The sequence below is a fragment of the Cervus elaphus genome, chromosome 2, assembly GCF_910594005.1.
Source record: "Cervus elaphus chromosome 2, mCerEla1.1, whole genome shotgun sequence".
Classification (NCBI taxonomy): domain Eukaryota; kingdom Metazoa; phylum Chordata; class Mammalia; order Artiodactyla; family Cervidae; genus Cervus; species Cervus elaphus.
In genome coordinates, this window is record NC_057816.1 from 37606749 (window position 1) to 37627342 (window position 20594).

At 41.0% G+C, this 20594-nt stretch overlaps 1 protein-coding gene across 35 annotated transcripts in view; it reads right to left on the reverse strand.

Annotated features, from left to right (window-relative positions):
* Positions 1 to 20594, reverse strand: part of DLG2 (discs large MAGUK scaffold protein 2) — a 2231561-nt gene that overhangs the window by 153148 nt on the left and 2057819 nt on the right. For all 35 annotated transcript variants that reach the window (XM_043918879.1, XM_043918871.1, XM_043918860.1 and 32 more), the window contains one exon: positions 13155 to 13269. In XM_043918879.1, coding sequence (XP_043774814.1) covers positions 13155 to 13269 — 115 coding nt within the window. The remainder of the gene's footprint in view (positions 1 to 13154; positions 13270 to 20594) is intronic.

The window sequence follows — 20594 nt, forward strand, 5'->3', positions numbered from 1 at the left end:
ATCTTCAGAATACCTTATCCTGCAAAGTCCCAACTGCAGCATTTTTACTGGTGAAATGATAGAGTTGAGGGAGGGGAAACAGAAGGAAATAGGACATAACAAATACTGCATGTTTCATGGCTGACACTTTTTGAGGCAACTGTTACTTTTGCTGGATTTGATACTTATAACAACCCTTTAAATGGGTATTATTATTCCTATTCTACATTAGAAACATGATCCCAAAGATACTCACTCTACTCTATCACCATAGGTTAATTTTGGCTATCTTTGAATGTTACAGGAATGGAACCAGATAGAACAACGGCCCACCCAAAGAGGTCCGTGCCCTAATCATTGAATCTATGAATATGTTATTTACAGGGCAAAAGAGACTTTAAGACCTGATTTGGGTTAAGGATCTCGAAGTGGAAAGATTATTTTGCATTAGCTGAGTGGACCCAATCTAATCACAAGAGTCTTTAGAAGTGTTACAAGTGCAGGACCTTTCCTGCGTAGGTGGGAGAGATGCAAGTGAGAAGTAAACCCACAGTACTCAGCTTTTAATATGAAGGCAAGAGCCATTAACCATGGAATGTGGCATCCTTTAGAAAATGGGAATGCCTCTCAGTTGACAGTCAGCAAGAAAGCAGGGACTACAGGATTACGACAGGGATTTGGCATCAGACAGAACTGATTTGTTCTTCTTTGCTGTGTAATTTTGGGCAATAACATAAACTACCTAACCTTGGTTTCATTAACTGAAGAATGGGGATAGTAACGATACTCCCTCAGACATATTAGGGTTTCCCAGGTGGCGCAGTTGGTAATGAATCTGTCTGCCAATGCAGGAGACACAGGAGACAAGGATTCAATCCCTGCGTTGGGAAGGTCCCCTGGAGAAGGAAATGGCAGCTCACTCCAGTATTCTTGCCTGAAAGATTCCATGGACAGGGGAGCCTGGAGGGCTACAGCCCATGGGGTCACAACTGAGCGCAGGCACAGCACACATCCTATGAGATCTAAATCCTCCTCAGCATCTTCCTGCCCTCAGGACACCCGAAGCCACTATATAATCTAGGACCCATCAGAAGATGAGTGCGCTGCAGAGGTGGGTGTAATATGGGGGTATCCATTTACAAGGGAAGAGGCAGGAGTGGGGAATTTTAGGAAAAGAGAGAAGTGTTATCTTATAAAGGGCCAACAATGGGGTTCATTCAACACAGGCCTTTTAGAAATGGGAACACTCTGCTGACCTGGAGTCACTCAGCCAGAAACACTGGGACCCCTTCCTGAGGACTAACTCAGAGCCCTCCTTAATAGGAAGACAGAGATGAAGCAGTCCTGAAGCCACAAGAACTGGTTTATGAGCTTGGTCTGGGGAGTAAGAACTACAGGTAATTTACACGAGAATTTATATTTTCGTGACAGAGGTGACTAGAAGCTACCAAATATCCCGTTTATTGTGAAGTTCTATATAGTTCACATCACATTTTCTCATTATTTTATTTATTAAATCAGGTGTTTTTTTTTTTTTTTTTTAAGTGTGAGATCCATCATCTGAAAGGCCAAATCTGCATTTTTTTAAAAAATTAAGGGGGCGTTCCCTGGTGGTCTTGTGGTTAGGATTCAGTGCTTTCACTGCCATGGCATCCCCCAAGTCATGCTGCGAGGCCAAAAAAAATTTTTTTAATAAAATAAAATCATGTACACAATGTCACCTTAAGAAAATTAAGGATAAGAAAGTACATGAAGTAAGCCATCTGTTCTGAAACAATACAGTTATACGATGTTTTAAATATTGTAATGGAAGTGTTTAATGGAAGACACTAGAAAGTGATGATATCTTTTACAAGAGTCTGTTTTTAAAATAAAGGATGACATAATAAAAAATACATGAAAGTGCAGTTTAAAAAATAATAAAAGTGTAATTTTGATAATGGAAATTCCTTCTTACCTCTTAATAACCACCACCAAAACTCATCAGTTTACCATGGAGGCTGGGTCTGGGCTTCCCACTTATTGAGAAAATGGTATAAAAAGTGAAGAAAATTCACAAGGAGAAGAAAATCTAAAAGATGGCTTTCTCTGTCCAGAAAGGACAGAGGTAAAAAAAGGCATCCCAGGCATTTTATTATCATTTAAAAGCAAAAAATTCAGGATTAAGAATTTAAACAAGTGAGCTGTCATAATGTTTGCTTTAGTTTTTTTAAGCTACAGAGTAGGATTATATGGAGAGGAGAAGGATGTAATGTATCTAGTGGGGTTTATGAAATTGTAAATTTTAAAATATGGAATACTTTACCTGATGCTTATGTTTTGTTCCTGTTTTTCTTTTGACATTGATGGACATAAGAAAGAGCAATCAATTTAAAATATAATTTGTATGTGTATTATTTTTAGACTTCTTACTTGTGAAATTAAGTTGTCAGGCTCATGTTAGGTCCCTGATTTTTTAAAATTCTAATGCTGTTGGTCAGGGAAATCTCTAAGTCCTGCAGCCTCTACATTTAGGAAACCACACATGGAAAGGACACCAACACCCAACATGGTCCAGTGATTTTCAAAGTCCTTTGAGGCATTTTTATGCATTTTCTTAAAAATTCAGACCTGAAGAGCAAGGAGAAGGGGTAGAAACTTTTGCAAAACAGGAAGACTAAAATGTACTGAGGGTGCTAATAACTAAATGTGAAATAATGACATCACTTCTCTTTTGAAAGATTTCCTACAGTGGAGAGCATTACCTGAAAGTAGGCCATTGAAAGCCCAGAGCAAGTTGGGAATTTTAAGTTTCTTAAGCACTAAGGAGGCTGAAAGATAATGTTTCTACAGATCACAAAAGCAGGCATATGGATACTTTACATAAAGTACTCTTTTAGGCAAAAGACAAAGCTTGGCTCCTTGGAAGTGTTCCCAGTGCTGACTTCCTCTTTCCTATACTTGCGGTACTACATACTAAGGGAAACACACATGGCTTCAGCTTTGAGCAAACTGTCCTAAACCAGGCGTAAGCAGAGCTGGTATCATAGGTGTGGGCTTGTGTGGCTGCACAGTCTCATGCTGTCTCAACACTTAGTACAATGCTCTGCTCTCATTGTCTTGATATTCTAAAATTTGAACACGAAGCCCCGTTTTCACTTTGCACTGAGCCCCACAAATTGTGTAGTTGGTTGTGGGTCTCATGTTGCATGTCCCACGTGCGGGGCATGATGTACGATGGGCACTTCAATTGTGTTCTTTCCTGTGGGACTTTATATGGATAGGGGTACAAAATCTGTTGGCAGAAGAGAGGCAGAGAATTTGCTCACACTGTTGTCACGGCTGCAGCTAGTGGGGTTTCGCTCAATTTAACCACAAATTCACAATGCTCTGGGCATCTTTAAGTTACAGTACAAGATCTAAAGGGCTTTCCACGTGGCACTAGTGGTAAAGAACTTGCTTGCCAATTCAGGAGACAAAAAGAGATGCGGGTTCGATCTCTGGGTCGGGAAGATCCTATGGAGGAGGGCATGGTAACCCACTCCAGTATTCTTGCCTAGAGAATCCATGGACAGAGAGGTACAATCCACAGGGTTGCAAAGAGTTGGACCTGACTGAAGTGACTTAGCACACACATATGTACAGGATCTAAGGTGACTGTATGATATTCATTCAACTGCCCATTCAACATTTAATAATGCACAAGTAGTTCTGCAGAAATCATGCAGTGTGTAACATGGCAGCAAATGCAGCGGGAGGCAAACACTAGACAAAGATACATGTGAGTTGTGGGCTCACACGTCTTTAATGAGAGTGGATTGAAGCAAGGGCTTGGTACTAGTCTAGGTTCTTGGTATTATTCTTTAAAGAGAGTGGATGGAGGCAAGGGCGTGGTAGTAGTCTATGCTTGGAAAACAGCGTAGGTAGGTCAATACTTTGAGCCTCAGCTTTCTTATCGGAAAACTGTGGGAAAACAATACCTACTTAACAGATACTTTATATCAAATCAAATCAAATACACGAAAGCCTTTCAATAAAGCCACGTGACACCATGGGCAGGGGCAGAGGACAGCTGGCTTAGGTTCTAGACCCAGCTTAGTCTCTTATGGGTAAACTACAGGTAAACTTGGTCTCCATTTTCTCTTCTTTACAATGGGGCTAAAAATGGGGCTTCCCTGGTGGCTCAGAGGTTAAAGTGTCTGCCTGCAATGCAGGAGACCTGGGTTCGATTCCTGGGTTGGGAAGATCCCCTGGAGAAAGAAATGGCAACCCCCTCCAGTATTCTTGCCTGGAGAATCCCATGGACAGAGAAGCCTGGTGGGCTACAGTCCATGGGGTCGCAAAGAGTCGGACATGACTGAGCGACTTCACTTACTTACTTACTTACCTCACAGCAGAGGTTTGTGAGAAATTAAGATAATCCACATAAGGTGCTTAGCAAACTGCCTGCCATGAAATCTTGTAAAAGAATTTGTGAATGTTATTATTACTGTTCTTGTTGATTTTCAGGAAGAAGGAAAATGGATTTGAAGTCTAACCTATATTAAATATGACATTTGTTTGGCTAAATGCATTTTAAGAAAACATGGTTTGAGGCAACGATCACTACGAACAGGACAGCTTACTCATCTGATCAAGAAGAGATAAGGACCTCTGTTAGGCAGGGAACCATTGGCAAGTTATGAGGCAATGAAGTAAAATTTTAATTAAAATTAAATGTTCTCCAATCTAGTAACATTCATAATCCATTCAGTTGATTGATTCAGCAGTTACTGTATGCCACACTGTGCAGATACAGACTATAACCCGGCAAATCTCCATTGGAGAGGTGCTCACTATCTGGTGGAGGGGACAGGTGAGCCAACAGGTGGGAAGTGAGGAGGGTGTGAACATTAGAAGAGAGTTTACACAGTGCACAGGAACATAGACGAGCACACGCGTAACTCAACCAGCATCTAGGAGTCACTGGTGATTCCAATACCATCATGTTTAACCATCATGCTCAACTGATATTCAAAAAGTTCATTCAGTAAGTATTTACTGAATTCCTGTCATGTCTCTGGCACTGTTCCAAATGTTAAGATGAAAGGACCAGTGTCTTGGGAATCTGTTCCCTTGCTCCTTTGCCCAACCTCATGATTTAGGGTGAGGACTCCCTCAACGTTTCCATACACTCATCTCTCACCTGTTCTCTCCTGTGAACACTGCGTGTTGTGCCTTTTATTGTTCTGCCCTCTTTTCTAGCTAGAGCTGTTCAGATTGTTCTTGGAAGTAGTAATTTGGGGCTAACAGGCTAAGTATCTCCTCTGGAGATACGAAATTTCATATGGAAATACGAATATTTCCACGAATATTTCATGGAAATATGATTACCATGGGGTGGAGGTGAGGATCAGACCCCAGATTGGCAGGGTGATTCTTGAGTGTCTTAAGGGCAGAAAAGTGCCCTATCCATGTTTTTATCCACAGGTGCAGTGCAGCATAAGTGGATGGTTATGACTCTGAAATGGATGAATGAGTGACTGACTGACTGAATAAGGCTCACGCATTAATAAAAATGGTATCGGGATTCTAGATCCTGGGGTAAAGGGATAGATAAGAAATGTGATGGTTAATGGAAGGGTCACCCATGGTGATCAGCAATTTTTCCCATAGGAAACTAAAAATTAAAAATATTTTAAAATTGGGGCCAGACTATGATTTCAGGGCAAGGAGAAACCTCCTCCCAGTCCTCAGTGACTCTTCCTTTCTATTTCTGGCACAAAATTAGCTGCCTGAAGACAAAGCTTTTTGTTCCACAATTAAGGATGCAATTAAAAATGCAAATGCCTGAAAGAGTGCATATAATGCTAATGAGTCTCAAAGTACACATGAAGAATCAAAATCTATTCCTCTTTAAAGGAGGCCCCAGCTTAGGAGGCAGGCTCTGAGCAGTGGGAGGGGTACAGGCCCTACCCTTTACCTAACAGGACCATCTGGCAGGTTCTTTCATAGACTTAGTTTAACTTAATCCTAACAACAAGCCGGTGAACAAGGTGTCATGTCCATTTTATAAATGAAAAGTTCAAGTTTCAGCAATTGATCAACGGTGAAGTCTGGACCAGAGACCAGGTCTCCCTTGAGGAAGTCAGTGTAAAGTATAAACGAAACAGGAGGTCTATCAATATGAATGTAACCTCTGCCCCTAGAGAACCCACTCCCTCCTCACTGTTCTGTAGCACAATGAGCACGGGCTCCAGCGGGCGGCGCGCCTGGGCGGAGAACATGGGCTGGCCATGTGGCACCATGCTCTTTTTAAATCTCTCTGGCCCTGTACAGGGTTCTTCATCTGTAGAATGCGGATAATAATCATAATTGTATTTAGCACTGCTATAAAGCTTAAATGAAGTGACAAATAAAGCACAGGCCTCTCAGTGTGGCTCTGGCAGCCCGTCCTGACTTTTGCACTGCCCTTTCCAAAGCTCTTGGGTTTCCCAAGTCTAGACCATCTCCAGACTTTCTGCCTCATCTTGTCAGACTGTTTCAGGTACCTGGTCGTGTCTCCCCCAGTAAGATATTAAGAGAGGTAAGAAACTCTGGGGCTTCCCGGGTAGCTCAGTGGTAAGGAATCTGCCTGCCAATGCAGGAGACATGGGTTTGAGCCCTGGGTCAGGAAGATCTCCGGAGGAGGAAATGGAAACTCACTTTAGTATTGGTGCCTGGGAAATCCCATGGACAGAGAAGCCTGGTGGGCTACAGTTCATGAGGTCGCAAAGAGTAGGATGCAACTGAGCACGCACACAGCGAGAAACTCTGAATCCAGAGTGCTGCGGTACACTGTATTCCTGAAACATATGAGTGAATGAATAAGAGGCAGAAAAAATGCCTTTGTTGGCTAGCCCTGTGCCAAGTACTGGGCAGGGGATGCACACAGGATGATAACATGTCCCCTGGGGACATCAGCTGAGAGCATGTTGGGTCCAAGGCTGGAAGGGAAGAAGGTAAAAACCTGACTTGTAATAAAGTTCAACGATTTCATGGCTCTACCTTAAATAACCTTGAGAAATTCATAGCCAAGCGAAATGGGAAGCAACTTTGCACTGGAGCCAAGTTCCCTGAGCTGGCTCCATCCTACATTGTTCCCCAGGTTGCCTGGGAAGCCCATCCTCAGGTTACAGACCGGCAATAGAGTGGGGCAGGAAGTACAGTGGAAGGATATATTCATGTTTAAAGCAGCAGCAGAAAGAAGACCAGAGCCTCTTACATGATGACGTTGCTTTCCCCTCCCACCAAAATCAGTCAGGGGAGAACATCTTTCTTCTAGAATTAAAAACCCATCAGGATGAAGAATCCTGGGTGAAATCTATTTGCTCAAGATTTCCCTTGGTGTAACTTCCAGTCCTGTGTTTCTGGAATAGGAAGATTAAGGGTGCTGAGAACAAGACACAGATGAGGTTCACCCTGAGCCCTGCCCCTACCCCAGGTCCTCTCACTAAGAAGGTACAGGCTGTGTGTCATGGTCTAAACGTATTATTGAATTAGGCCTCAGCTGAAAGAGGGTCACAGAGTTCAGCAAGCAGGTGAAGCTGCCTGAAAGGCCTTGCAGACCCAGATGTGTCCTGGAAATCCCAAAAGGTAGTGCCTGTGTCCTCAGGACTTGACCAAACTCCATGCACTTGATGATGGGTTTCCAGAGGGCTGACTACTCAAAGGTCTTGGCTTATATTTTAATCTTGTTCTTTCACATCTCTACGGGAAAGAGAATCTAGGAATTAATTCATTCAACAAATATTTACTGAAGAGACTTCTTTAGGCCAAGCACTGTGCCATAAGGCACTAAAGATATAAGAAAATTAAGACATTAACTGGGAGTTGCAGGCCTAGTATTGATGGACCTGCCATTTCAAGGAGCTTTACCATGAAGCTGTAATAAAGACCAGAGTGATCACTATTTTAATAGGTGAGTTTTAAATACCAGTGGCCTTTTGGGTAGATTTCATTGTAGGAAGTCTTATAGGCTGTTGTGAAGATTAACACAGGTTAATAATTGCAAGGCACGTAGCACATGAGAACAGTTATGATACTGTCCTGCATTCTAACTGAACTGCCTGCAGATACGGACAATGAGAATCCTGACGGAAGAAGTCTGATCTCTTGTTCATCTCTGTAGCTAAGCATCTGCTACAGATTGGTATATTGCAGGTATATTCATGTGAAATCATGTTTGTTGAATGAAAGAACTGATGTTCTGATGAATCTTTTTGTAAAAGATTTAAACAATAGAGCAGGAGGCAGACCTCAACATTTGTCATATATAGCCTTTGAAGGAAAAACTGTCAAAGAAAGTACAAAGTTTGAGTTACCAGTTTAAAATGTGGATTTAGAACCACAGAAGGAAGTAAATAATTCAAATCCAGAACAGAAAACTGTGAGCAGAGGGCTTAGAGTGGCTAAAGAACGTAGAGGAGAAACGGGAGCAGTTGTGAGGATGGGGTGCTGATGACACCCATGGGGAACTGGAAGGGGGACCCCACAGATGCTGACTACAATGTAATGCAGGCGTGTTCTCTTGCCTGGGTCCTGTGTCATCTACCTAGAATGCTCTTCCTTGTCTATTCCATCTGCAAGCTGTAGACCGCATCCCATTAGTGAGTCATTAAATCAAGTTAATGAGTTGTGACTTCCATTTTTTAAAGAATGAGAGAAACAGAATGGAAAATAGCAAAGTTTACTGTACATAAAACATAAGCTTCAATAGTAAATTTTTTTTCAGCTTTATGTGTGTATGTATTTACTGGGTCGTGAGAAAAATGTATTTCTTATTTTGAGTAAAAAAGGCTTAAAGGCCTCTGAATTAACTTATATAAAATCTTCAAGAATTAATTCAGATATCCTTGTATAAGGTAGCAGTAAAGGTTCTTGGCCTTTCTAGAACTAACTTTTCATACCACTCTGCATTATGACTGTCTTCCCCTCATCTCCTTGCCGCACTAGATGCAAGTTCCTTGAGGACAGGGCATGACTTCCAGGTCCTCAGTGTCCATTATAGGTTCTGGTACAGAATATACACTCAAAACACACTTGATGAATGCATAAATAAATAAGAGTTACTGACTTTTAAACCTAAATTCACAACAGAAAGCTTATTCACTCAAACTCTTCAAATCGATCTTTTATTAACAAATGAGCAAGGACCAGGTTTCTCTTTTATATTCTTTCCTGTGACCTCTTACTCCCCATTGGTGGACTTACCTGCTTTTCTTTCTTCCCCTCTCCATTCTCCCAGTGTCCTGGGTGCTCTTGGTTCTCTTTTATCAAATGAAAGGATCTCTCCTTAGCCATTTGCACTCTTGAGTGAATTTAACCCCCCCTACTCTGACCTTTCTTGGTAGCTTTTAGATATAAAGGCACATCCTATTAGTAGCAGGAAAAGCCTTGTTCTGCTAGTGGGATGCATTTAGAGCTGATAGAAAGATACCAAGGGGAATGTGTATTACAGCGGTAGAGAGACCTCAACCTGCACATATATGGAGCCCCAAAGTACATGCAACAAACCCATACCAGGAGCCCAGGTGGCATCTAGGGCTGAAGAACTGATAATGTACTTGTGGAGCATTTTGAAAAATATTTTATTCAAATTTTTAACGTTTTATTTACGTTTAAGATTCTACAACTACATATGTTTCACAATGCAGGAAATACACAATACACATAGCCCATTCAACCAAGCAGATCCAAATCATTGGCATAGAACATGTACAGCATTATTATTAGCGACAATCAACTCCATTTGCATGGCACGACCAAAGCACTTCAAGTGCCTTACAAAAAAGATTAGAAGAAGGAAAATAATTACAACTAGATTGGAAAATAGAGAGGGTTGGCTCAAGTTTACAACACTGCCTGGATAGATGTGCTAGTTCCCTGCCAGGCAAATACGCCGCCATCACCAGGGGGACTATTTCTAGGAAGGGAAGGAGGCCAATTTCTACATGAGCCTGAGAAGATGCATCGTCTTGGACACAGCCAGCACAGGGCTAATGTTGAGAGAGAGTGTGTGTGTGAGAGAGAACGACAGTGTGTAGGGAAGAGGAGGTAACTCCAAGGGGAAGGTGGTTTTGTGGCACAAGCAAATATTCTACTAAGTCAGCTAAATTGTTTATTACAGAACAAAGAAGCAGCTTGCTTTCTGGCTTAGGTTTTGGCTTCATGGAAAAATATGAATAGTACTAAAGAAATCCCATATGAAAGCCCTATAGTACAGTTTATCCTGTGTAAAAACCCCAAAGAAGTATTCTTTTTTAATTTCTCCTCTCAGCTAATCTGTTTCATAATCCAAGAGTCGGCCACTGTGCTGACAGAAGCACATTGGGATTCACAGCCAAAGCGCACTGAACAGCTGATACGCATAAGCTGGGCCCAAGGCAGCTGGAGTGATAGATGGCTCTGGAAGGCAGGAGATCCAACTCTGCCGCCAAGCGGCTGTGGGGCCCCTTCCTCCTGGGGAAGGAATTTCCCCTTCTGTAAATTAAACAGTGGGCCTGGTGATAGCTAAGATTCCAGCCCGAGCATTACATAAAGCTAAGCAGGGTAAAGGGGATAACACTCCAGGGTGTCATTCTGGGATTAAAGACACATGCTCATCATCTGATATTTATATAATCAGAGAAATTTTGCTACTGATTTATTTTGAAACAGCATCTAGTTGACTTTCTAAAATAACACAATCAACTGGCACTAGTTCTATTTAAGTGATCTAAATGAAACAAACATATCTGAAAATCCTACAGCCAAAATTAGTATTAAACAAACAAACAATAAAGGCATAAACATACCAAATCATTTTGAGAAAGAATTCCATTTAGGTTTTTCTATTTCATTAATTAATGAAATTAATTAATTCATCACACTGTGTGAGAACAGGGCTAGGGTATCTTGTAAGTTCTTTCCCTCTGATTTGACTCTATTCATGGTCCACATCTTTTGCAATTCTATGCCTCTAAGAGTCATCTAGAAACTGAGGTCAGACCTCTACAAGATAGTTTTGGTATCTTGTAAAGAAGTAATTTGGGAAAATTTTCATGAATTTTCAGCTATTTTTGAGCCTTATTTAACAGGAGTTCCTCCTTTAATACAATATCCAACTATTAAAGCACTGACAAGACAATGTTCTTTATTACCTTAAGTCTTCATCTCTTTTGTATGTTATAGTTTTATTTACCATTTCAGAGAATAAAGGTCTGATTCTGAGCAATATTACTATTTCAAATAAGCCTATTAGTTTTACATAAAAGCATCATATCACTTCATTTCACTTTCCTAATCTTCCACAACTTACTTAAAAGGACTAAGTTATTACCGGTATATTTTCAGCAAACTCCTCCTAGTACAGTGAACATTTGTATGCATTCTACTTTTTAACAAGATAGCAACAATATGATCATTTTTCCTTCCAGTTTTATTCTATATAACTGTTTAATTTTAGCTGATTTATCTCTATCCTATTAACTTAGTTGACTTTTCCTAATTTGCTACCCAAGACTAAAGCATTTCAGGATTTAGAAAATATTTCATATCACAAGACCAGCAATACAACACAAGTGAGGAGAAACAGAAACAGCTGCTTTCCGTCGTATTTGTGACGTCACTACAAGGCATGTCCTAGGGTGGTTCTCAATACTTCCTCTAACAGGTTACACAGACATGGACCAAAATAATCTTCAAAAATGCAGTTGAACAAATTTGGGATATTCATATTCTGATTTTTTTAATTTAAATCTCAGGGCTTCTGAGATACTGGAGCTCCCTGGAATAAGAAGGGACTCTATGCTTGTCAGAGAGGCCAGCAAACCAAGGCCTTCGAGAAATTGCTGCCTTCTGGAATCCTCCTCCCTCCTTAGCCCTGCTGTACCTACCAAAGGCACACAAAGGATTCCTTATAGCCACAGCGAGACCAACAGGACAAATCTATCTAAGTATTCTACAAATGAATGTCTGTAACATGCACCTCGTGTCAAGACAAGACAGTGAAATTTCAGGTCTAAAGGATATGACCCTAGGTGGGAGTCAGACCAGATCCCAAGAGAATACAGTGAGGATGGGCGTGGTGCCCCCAATGATACCTGGATTCATTTTCACTATTAACTGGGCATCACTATCCTACTTTGGCCATTAATACTTACAATATCATTCTTATTATTATAAGTCATCATTTCTTTTAATTGAATGGTAGTGGAATGGGGAATAGTTTCCTATAGGAATTAGGAAGATTTTCCTAGATTCTGTGAAAAAAATAGAAATTAATGCTCTAATATGACATAAAATCCTCAAAGAAATATGATGCATTATTTTTTAATAAAGAACTGGATATTTCAAATTCATTGAACTTTTATAGTGTAGTGTTTTCTGGGTTTTTTTAAATTAGAGTCAGCACTGATAAAGTATATTTTGAGAGGAATATAGGAGGTTTTATACTAAGAAGAGGTGCATGTTACAGTTGAGTGATGATGGACCTTACTCAAGAATTAATTATGGGGATGAAAGACCAGAAGGCATTTCAAGTTAAATCAATCATCTTTTTTTTTTTCTGATAAGTTAATGAGTTTTGTCAGGCAAGGAACAAGTAACATTTATGGTTTGAGAAAGAGTTGGTAATGAGATGCCACAGAAAAAAGTCATTCTACCAAACTTTAAGAAAAAAACGACATAACTCTTCGAGAGAGTACTGATTTCTAATCAATACACCAAAGTTAATAGGATAGGGGTCAAGTGAGCCAGGAAGAAATATGAGAATATTTTATTCCCATAGTGATGGTAAGCAGATGTCCAGTACTTCGGCCCATATATTCAGTTTAAGATGCATCTGAACTGAAAATATTTCTTCTCACTATTTTTACTACAACCTGTGCTAAGAACTTTACCTTGGATCACAACATGGTCAAAGAACTTGTTAAGAGCAGGGGACTTTAACTAACTTAACATAGTTAATAACATTTCAAAAGCTTCTTCACAATGGTTAAACGTAAGGTCTTACAGAGGTGTACTGGCGAGCGTGGGTTAATGAAGAACACGTGTCCCCTCGCTACAGAGTGTTGCGGGGTCTCCCCAGGCTGAGGGCTCCCAGGTGCAGGTCCCAGGAGGAAACACACTGTCGCCTACCTGACATAGAGGGAACGTTTCTGATTGGTTCGCAGGGACCCGGACCCGCTGTCGCCTACCTGACATAGAGGGAACGCTTCTGATTGGTTCGCAGGGACCCGGACCCGGAGCTCATGCTGTGGTTCATCATCTGCTCTCGTAGGTCATGGATTTTGGCCTCAAATCGAGCGTAATCTGGGAATGGAAAGGAAGATGGCAAGTTTGGTTCTGTGCCTTCAGCAGGTTAGAAATATCACACACTCAAGGCAGCCCTTTGTCCCTGTTGTTGGTTCCTTTGCCAAGAAACAGAGGGATGCACAATGCAAGACGAGTGGAATACAGAAGGTTCACTTTCATATTATTTATTTGTAGACATTCCCAAGAGGGAAAGAACAAATCAGTTACTTCCCAAAAAGCACACTTGAAAACATACCACCACCAAATCCTCACTATTGAAAAGGCCATGGGAGGAAGAGGTCACTTTCCAACTGAGAGACTGGACAATCAAGTGTTTGGTGATGAACTGTGAAAAAAACACCATTTACTTTTGCTAAATTCTTTTCTTGGGGTGGTGCGGTAGGGGGGGATGTCTTAGAAGTTGATTACTTGGATAGTATCTCAATTTTGCCTTATATCTTTAATACAAAATATCACATGCCAAACTTCATCAATTCTAACACAATATATATAAATTAGCTTCTCAGGAGACCAGGGTTAGAAAACATTAAATCTATTTTAGAAGCATGCAAAGAAAAAATATAAGGGTCTTAAAAAATCAAGGAAATATAATTATTAAAATATACTATGTCATCATAGGAAAAATTTTTTCACATCAATCCAATAAAAATAAAGACTGAAAAATAAGTTTTAAGATACTTAGTAACACAGTCAGCATATAAAAAGAAATAATTTGAAGTTTTCATGTGCTGAATCCCAGCTTGGTCTATCATCTCGGTACAACAGTATCTCACTTTAGGAAGATCTTGCTTTAGGTAGAAGGCTCAATTTGCCCAGAAGATAACTGTGAACATGTTAATTCAAACTGTAAATGGTTCTTCTAATTGCAAAGCAACTCATCAGGAAGAATTTTAAGAGAGGTTCTCAATATATTTCAGAAAAAAATTGATTTTCAATTCAATTTATTCATAACTTTTCACAAAACTAGAATGATTAAATGAATATAATACAAGATGATCTACTTACAGTATAGTTCAAATTTTTTATAATAAAAAGTTCCACAAAATCAAATTTAAATTCAATTTACTGAATATATATTGGTTGTTGTGGTATGGATTTCCATAAGGAAAATGATTTGATCTTGGTTTTCAACGACAGAAAATAATGAATTCTGAATGTTAAATATTTTTGAAGTTTACTACTCCAAAGATGGGCTTCCCAGGTGGTGCTAGTGGTAATGAACCCACCTGCCAATGCAGGAGACATAAAGAGACATGAGTTCGATCCCTGGGTTGGGAAGATTCCCTGGAGGAGGGCATGGCAACCCACTCCAGTATTCTTGCCTAGAGAATCCCATGGACAGAGGAGGCTGGCAGGCCACAGTCCACAGGGTCACAAAGAGTGGGACATGACTGAAGCAGATTAGCACTCACTCCTGCACTCTAAAGATAAAACCCTAATAGCTGAGGGGAAATTTCTGGTGCTTAAACAAAGTCTGATGTTACCTAGATTTGGAAGGCTTCCTGTTCAAAACGTCTCTTTGAATAATTAAATCCTAAGTGATTAAGTGAGCAGAATAACATATTTAACCTAAAATCTATTAACTGTAATTTAAAATATTTCATTTTAGCAGGGAGAGAAAATACTTATTTATACAACCATCAATATGATGCTATATGCAGATTAAGTCATTCTGAGCAAGTCATATTTTCTTGCCATCCTATTAATATCCAATTAACATTTATTGCCGGCCACATGGCAGATGTTATGCTCCAAGCTTCATGGATATTATCTCATTTCTTATTTAAATTACAAAATGAAGGCCATGGATGTTGTAAAAATGTGAAGCATATAAAAAAACACAGAATAAAAAATAAGAGGTCCCCATCCCCCCTTCTCCTCTCACTCTTGGTCTTCCCTACAGCATAGCCTGCAGGTACACAGACGGTGGGTGATGGACTTGCAGCCATATTCATCTGAATATACACATATACTCCCCCACACATGTGAGATCACAATTAAATGTTATGCTAATACTCTTTCCTCCCTTTTGAGCAGTGGTATCTTGGATATTTTCCTACCTTCTCTTAAATAATAAGTATCATGTTTCTTAATACCCTTAATTATATCCCACAGTTTAGACCGTAACGTATTTAACAATTCCCATATGACAGCCTTTGCTATCAGACGGGGCCCTGGTGCACGCGAACACACTCGAGGCAGGCCAGTAGAAAGCTGTGGCATGAGTATCAGTCAAGCTTTGCACGGACGTCACACGGTCCCCAGGAGTGCTTTTTTTGGAGAAAATAATCTATCCTGGAACATAGAGCTGGAACTGTATCTCCTGAGCCATGCTCCACACTGTCACCAGCTAAATGCCACGCATCGCCCCTAAGAATCACTAAATCTTAAGAATCACTAAATCCCAGGACACCCCCTTTACCACTTGGATGACTTCACCATCATGACAAAGACCTGAAATCCATTTTCTGAATGAATGAATGAGGGAGAACTGAAATGAATTTCAGTTTTAAATGCCTGCAGGTACTGAAATTGCCCATTTTCAACATTAAGTGTTTTTTTTTTTTTTTTTTAATAATGAAGAAAGACAAGATGATTCTCCTCTAGGACTTCTTTTCTCAAGGCTAATTATTCTGTTTAATTTCAAGGCTTTATTCCTATTTAATTAGGGTCACTCCCAGATTGCACTGTTATTTTTACTGTTCCCTCCTGGCAGTCTCTGAGCTCTCCCCATCTCAGCCATGTCAGACAGTCTGGAAACAGTTTCCTGATACTTAACTGCATGTGACTGGCACTTTGTTAGGCTCTTCCTGTGTTCTCCTTAATGGATGGCTCATCAGATCCCCAAAATGTTTTCTGCCATGCTTTTGAAATGTTTATTCTGCATCATATTCTACAGTGTTTACATTCCCTGCTATGGATGGGGAGGTATTACATTGTGTATTGTATTTTATTTGTCTTACTTGGAACCCATCTTGTTCTCAACTTCTCTACTTTGATCATATTAAACATAAATCTCATATTCAAAAGTGTTTATCCTTCTTTGTCCCTTTTTGAAAAATAAAGCTTTACAAGTAATTTCATCAAAGCAAAAACAATAAGATTTGAGTTTGTAAATATAAATGGTGTGTGTGTGTCTGCATGTGAGTATGTGTGAGAAAGACAGACAGACAGAGAGAGGGATGTGTCTCCAGCCTCTCAGAGATAAACTAGTTAGAAACCCTCTAGAAATAAATAAGAAACTAGATACATAAATTGTGAAGTATGTCTTCTTTATGTTTTATAATAGTACTGAAAATTACATTTCCAACAAGTTAAAAATCTACCACCACCATGTCCATTCAATCTTAATTCTCTCCCCAAATGTTTCATTCACATTCATGCCCTCCTCTTTGGGATATTTTCCAATAAATTCCTAACACTCAGGAAAACATTCTAATGCGATTTTTATTTTCTTTATCCTTGGCTGCACTGGGTCTTTGTTGCTGCGTGCAGGCTTTCTCCAGCTGCAGTCAGTGGGGGCTACTCTTTCTGCGGAGCTGGGACTTCTCGCTGCAACGGCTTCTCCCGTGACAGAGCACAGGCTGGCGGCACGGGGGCTTCAGGAGCAGCGCACGGGCTCTACAGCCCGGGCTCAGCAGTCGTGGCGCAGTGGGCTCAGGCTGCCCATGCCATCTGGAATCTTCCCCACCCAGGGATCAAACCTTTGTCCCCTGCCCCGGAAGGCAGATTCTTCTCCACCGCGACACCAGGGAAGTCCCAGATGAGATTTCAAAGTGCTCAATCCTTATTCTAAGGGAAAATTCATGTTTACTGAGTACCTGCAATAAACTAACTTCTGTGCTAGGTACTTAAAAATTATGTTATTTCTCCTAACAGAGTTCTGAGGTAAGTGTATATTTTAGAGGTAGTGAAACAGGTCCAGAGAGGTGAACTCCACCCAATTCACAGAGCTTCTAGGTTACAGAGGTCATTGGACATGGAGCTAGGTTCATTCACACACACACTCACATGCAGACACACACATTCAACCCTGGGTCTCTGTGAGGCCCGTTTGCTTTCATCACATCCCAGTACCCATTAAACACTACAATTCTCCCTTAGAACCTAGGCTTCCGCAATTCTCTGCCCCTCCCTCCCAATCCCACGCTCTCTTTCCTTCCACCAACTGTATCACATGCATGCTGGTCCTCTCGTTTATCGTCCCATAAACTCCTTAGAGAGTGGGTATGCCTCACTCATCTCTGCTTCTCCAACCTCAAGGTCTATCATGCCTCCTTTCCTACACACGGGATTGTACTAGGCACATGGCACACAGTTTTGAAAAAGACAGAACCTAAAGGAGTTAACTTCTTGAACGGGACTCTGACAAGGAAATTAAGCAGGATAAGGCTGAGGTGGGAAACTGCATTAAAGCAGCAGGACCTTAAGCCACTACAAAAAAACAGTATGGAGGTTCCTCAAAAAACTAAAAATAGAATTGTCATATGATCCAGCAATCCTACTCCTGGGCACATATCTAGACAAACTCTAATTCAAAGAGATACATGCACCCGTATGTTCACAGCAGCACCATTCACAAAAGCCAAGACATGGATACAGCCTAAATGTCCATCGACAGATGGTATATATACATGTGGTATATATACAAAGGAAAACTACCCAGCCATAAAAAAGAATGAAGTGCCATTTGCAGCGACATGTATGCAATTAGAGATCATACTAAACGAAGTAGGTCAGAAAGAAATTGACAAATACCATATGATTTCACTTATATGTGGAATCTAAAATAAGGGCAAAAAAATGAACCTATTATCTACAAAACAGAGACAGTATCACAGATGTAGAGAACAGACTTGTGACTGGCAAGCGGGAGGAGAGAAGGGGAGGGAAGGACAGGGAGTCTGGAATTAGCTGATATAAACTATTATATAGAGGATGGACAAACAACAAGATCCTACTGTATAGCACAGGGAACTATATTCACTATCCTGTGATAAACCATATGGAAAAGAAAAGAATGTTTATATGTATATAACTGAATCATTTTGCCGTACAGCATTAATGCAACATTATAAATTAACTATACCTCAATTTTAAAAAAGCATCTTGGCTCTCCCATTTGTTAGCTGTGAATTACTGTGAAAGTTGGGCCCAGTTTCCTCATAAGTAAGCAGAACAGGAATAATAATTGTACCTACTTCAAGATATGTGGAAGGTTACAAGAGAGAGCTCACTGATTGGTAATGACTGATAATTCCTGCTGTTAATTTTCATATGTAATTTAACACCTATTCTTGTTCACTGCTTGCAAAAGTCATAACCCCTTTCTGTACCAAGTAGAATAGAAACCCGTGTCTGCTCTCAGTGGCCCCTATTACAGCCTTACTCTGCCTGTTAGGAATTGATGACTCTACGAGGTCAAAAAGGAAAGAGTTACAGATGGCCACATCTGGGACCCCTGACATTAGGATGGAACTATTCATCTGCTGGGCAACCGCTGAATGGCACCCCAGGGTCCTCTCACAAATCCATAATCATCTGGAGGTCAGGAGAATGATGCTCAATTCTGAAGCTGCTGCCTTTTTCAGGAATATCAGTGACCTTGTCCATTGGTATCATTGCAAGGCTTTGAGGTACTGATGGACACTTGGATGGAGCAAGGGCAAGGGTGTGAACGCCCCTTGCCACACATGAGAGGAAGCTCTGCCATATACCAGCTTCCTTTGCAGTTTGTCAAATGTGAACAAGGAGACCCAGAAGCAAATTGACCCCCATCATCCACACAGGAATGAAGGCACTGCCCCAGAAGTCTGGGGTTGCTTAATGCAACAGGATTCATCTGTGTTGATTAAAGCTGAATAACTGCTCCCATCTTCACGTCTCTGATGTCCCAGCCACGCATCAGAGAAGAAAACAATAAGCTCACTGGGTTAGACTACAGCACAAGCCTTCGGCATGTCGTCCTTGAAGTGACCTGGCGGGCGGCCTACCTCCCCACAGCTGTGCCCTTGTGCAGCCAACTAATGACTGTCACTTACCAGGGGACGCAGCGAGCAAAGCAGGACAGGGTCCAGGCTGGGAGGCCAGCTTTAAATCTTAATCCTGTCATTTACTACTAACGGGACCATGGGAAGTTTCTGAGCGTCACTGTGCTCATCTGTAAATTGCGAGACTACTCTCACAAAGTGGTGTGAGAATTAAAATGAGATTTGGCACGGAGCTTTTTGTAAATGTAAGATAGTGATTTCCATTGTTACTGTGCTGGCCCCTCTTAAGACAAATACATATCCAGTCCTCGGCCACACTAATGGGGACAACAGTGTCCTATTCCTATGCGCTCATTATGGACACATACGCAGTTTTAACAGCAACTGGTAAAGCACTGGGCTGTGAACAGGATTCTGCACATGCAAGCAGAACAGGCTGCTTTCCTGCCGAGTTATCCATTTCCACGCTCCAGGGAAACCAGTTTGAAGAGACCACCTGCCGCTCACCCAAGGAGCGATGTTTTAAATAGATAAACCTGAGCTAGAAGTTCTTAGTGGCTTATAAGCTAAAGAAGCCTGGGCTTTGGGGCACCTTCCAATAGGGATGGGGTAAATTACAATGACACGCAGTCTGTTGGAGTCACAATATTGTTTACCTCCACTTGACACTTGCTGTCACTAGAGCCCAGAAAGGGTATATGGGAAAAATGCAGACAAATCACTGTTCTGGCAGCGAGATACAGGGGAGCAATTGTGAATGCTTCCATTTCTTTGGGGGAAATACCTTCTTCATTTATTCAGCAAATGTTTCCTCAGGGTTTATTACATGGCAAGCACCATGCTAACTGATAGGAATACTGAGTCCACTGGACAGTTCTTTGCCTTAAGGGCTCACACACAGGCTGATGCATAGCCTTTAATTTTCTGGTTTCTTGGGGTGAATATAAAAAGAGCATCTGCCACATATATTTCTGCTCTTATATGAGTATCAGGCACTTTCTAAACAGTAATGAGATAGCATTATGGTGGGAAGAAGCCAATACAGATACATGTTCCAAGGGAGAAACTGAGGCAGGTTAAATCTTTGTGAAAGACTGTAGGACTTCCCAGGTGGCACGGTGGTAAAGAATCCGCCTGCCAATACAGGAGATGCAAGAGATGCAGGTTTGATCCCTGGGTCTGGAAGATCCCCTGGAGTAGAAAATGGCAACCCACTCCAGTATTCTTAAAATTCCATGGACAGAGGAGCCTGGCAGGCTACAGTCCATGGGGCTGCGAAGAGTCAGACACAACTCAGCACACACACTGCAGCAGCAGTACTGTTTCTTTAGA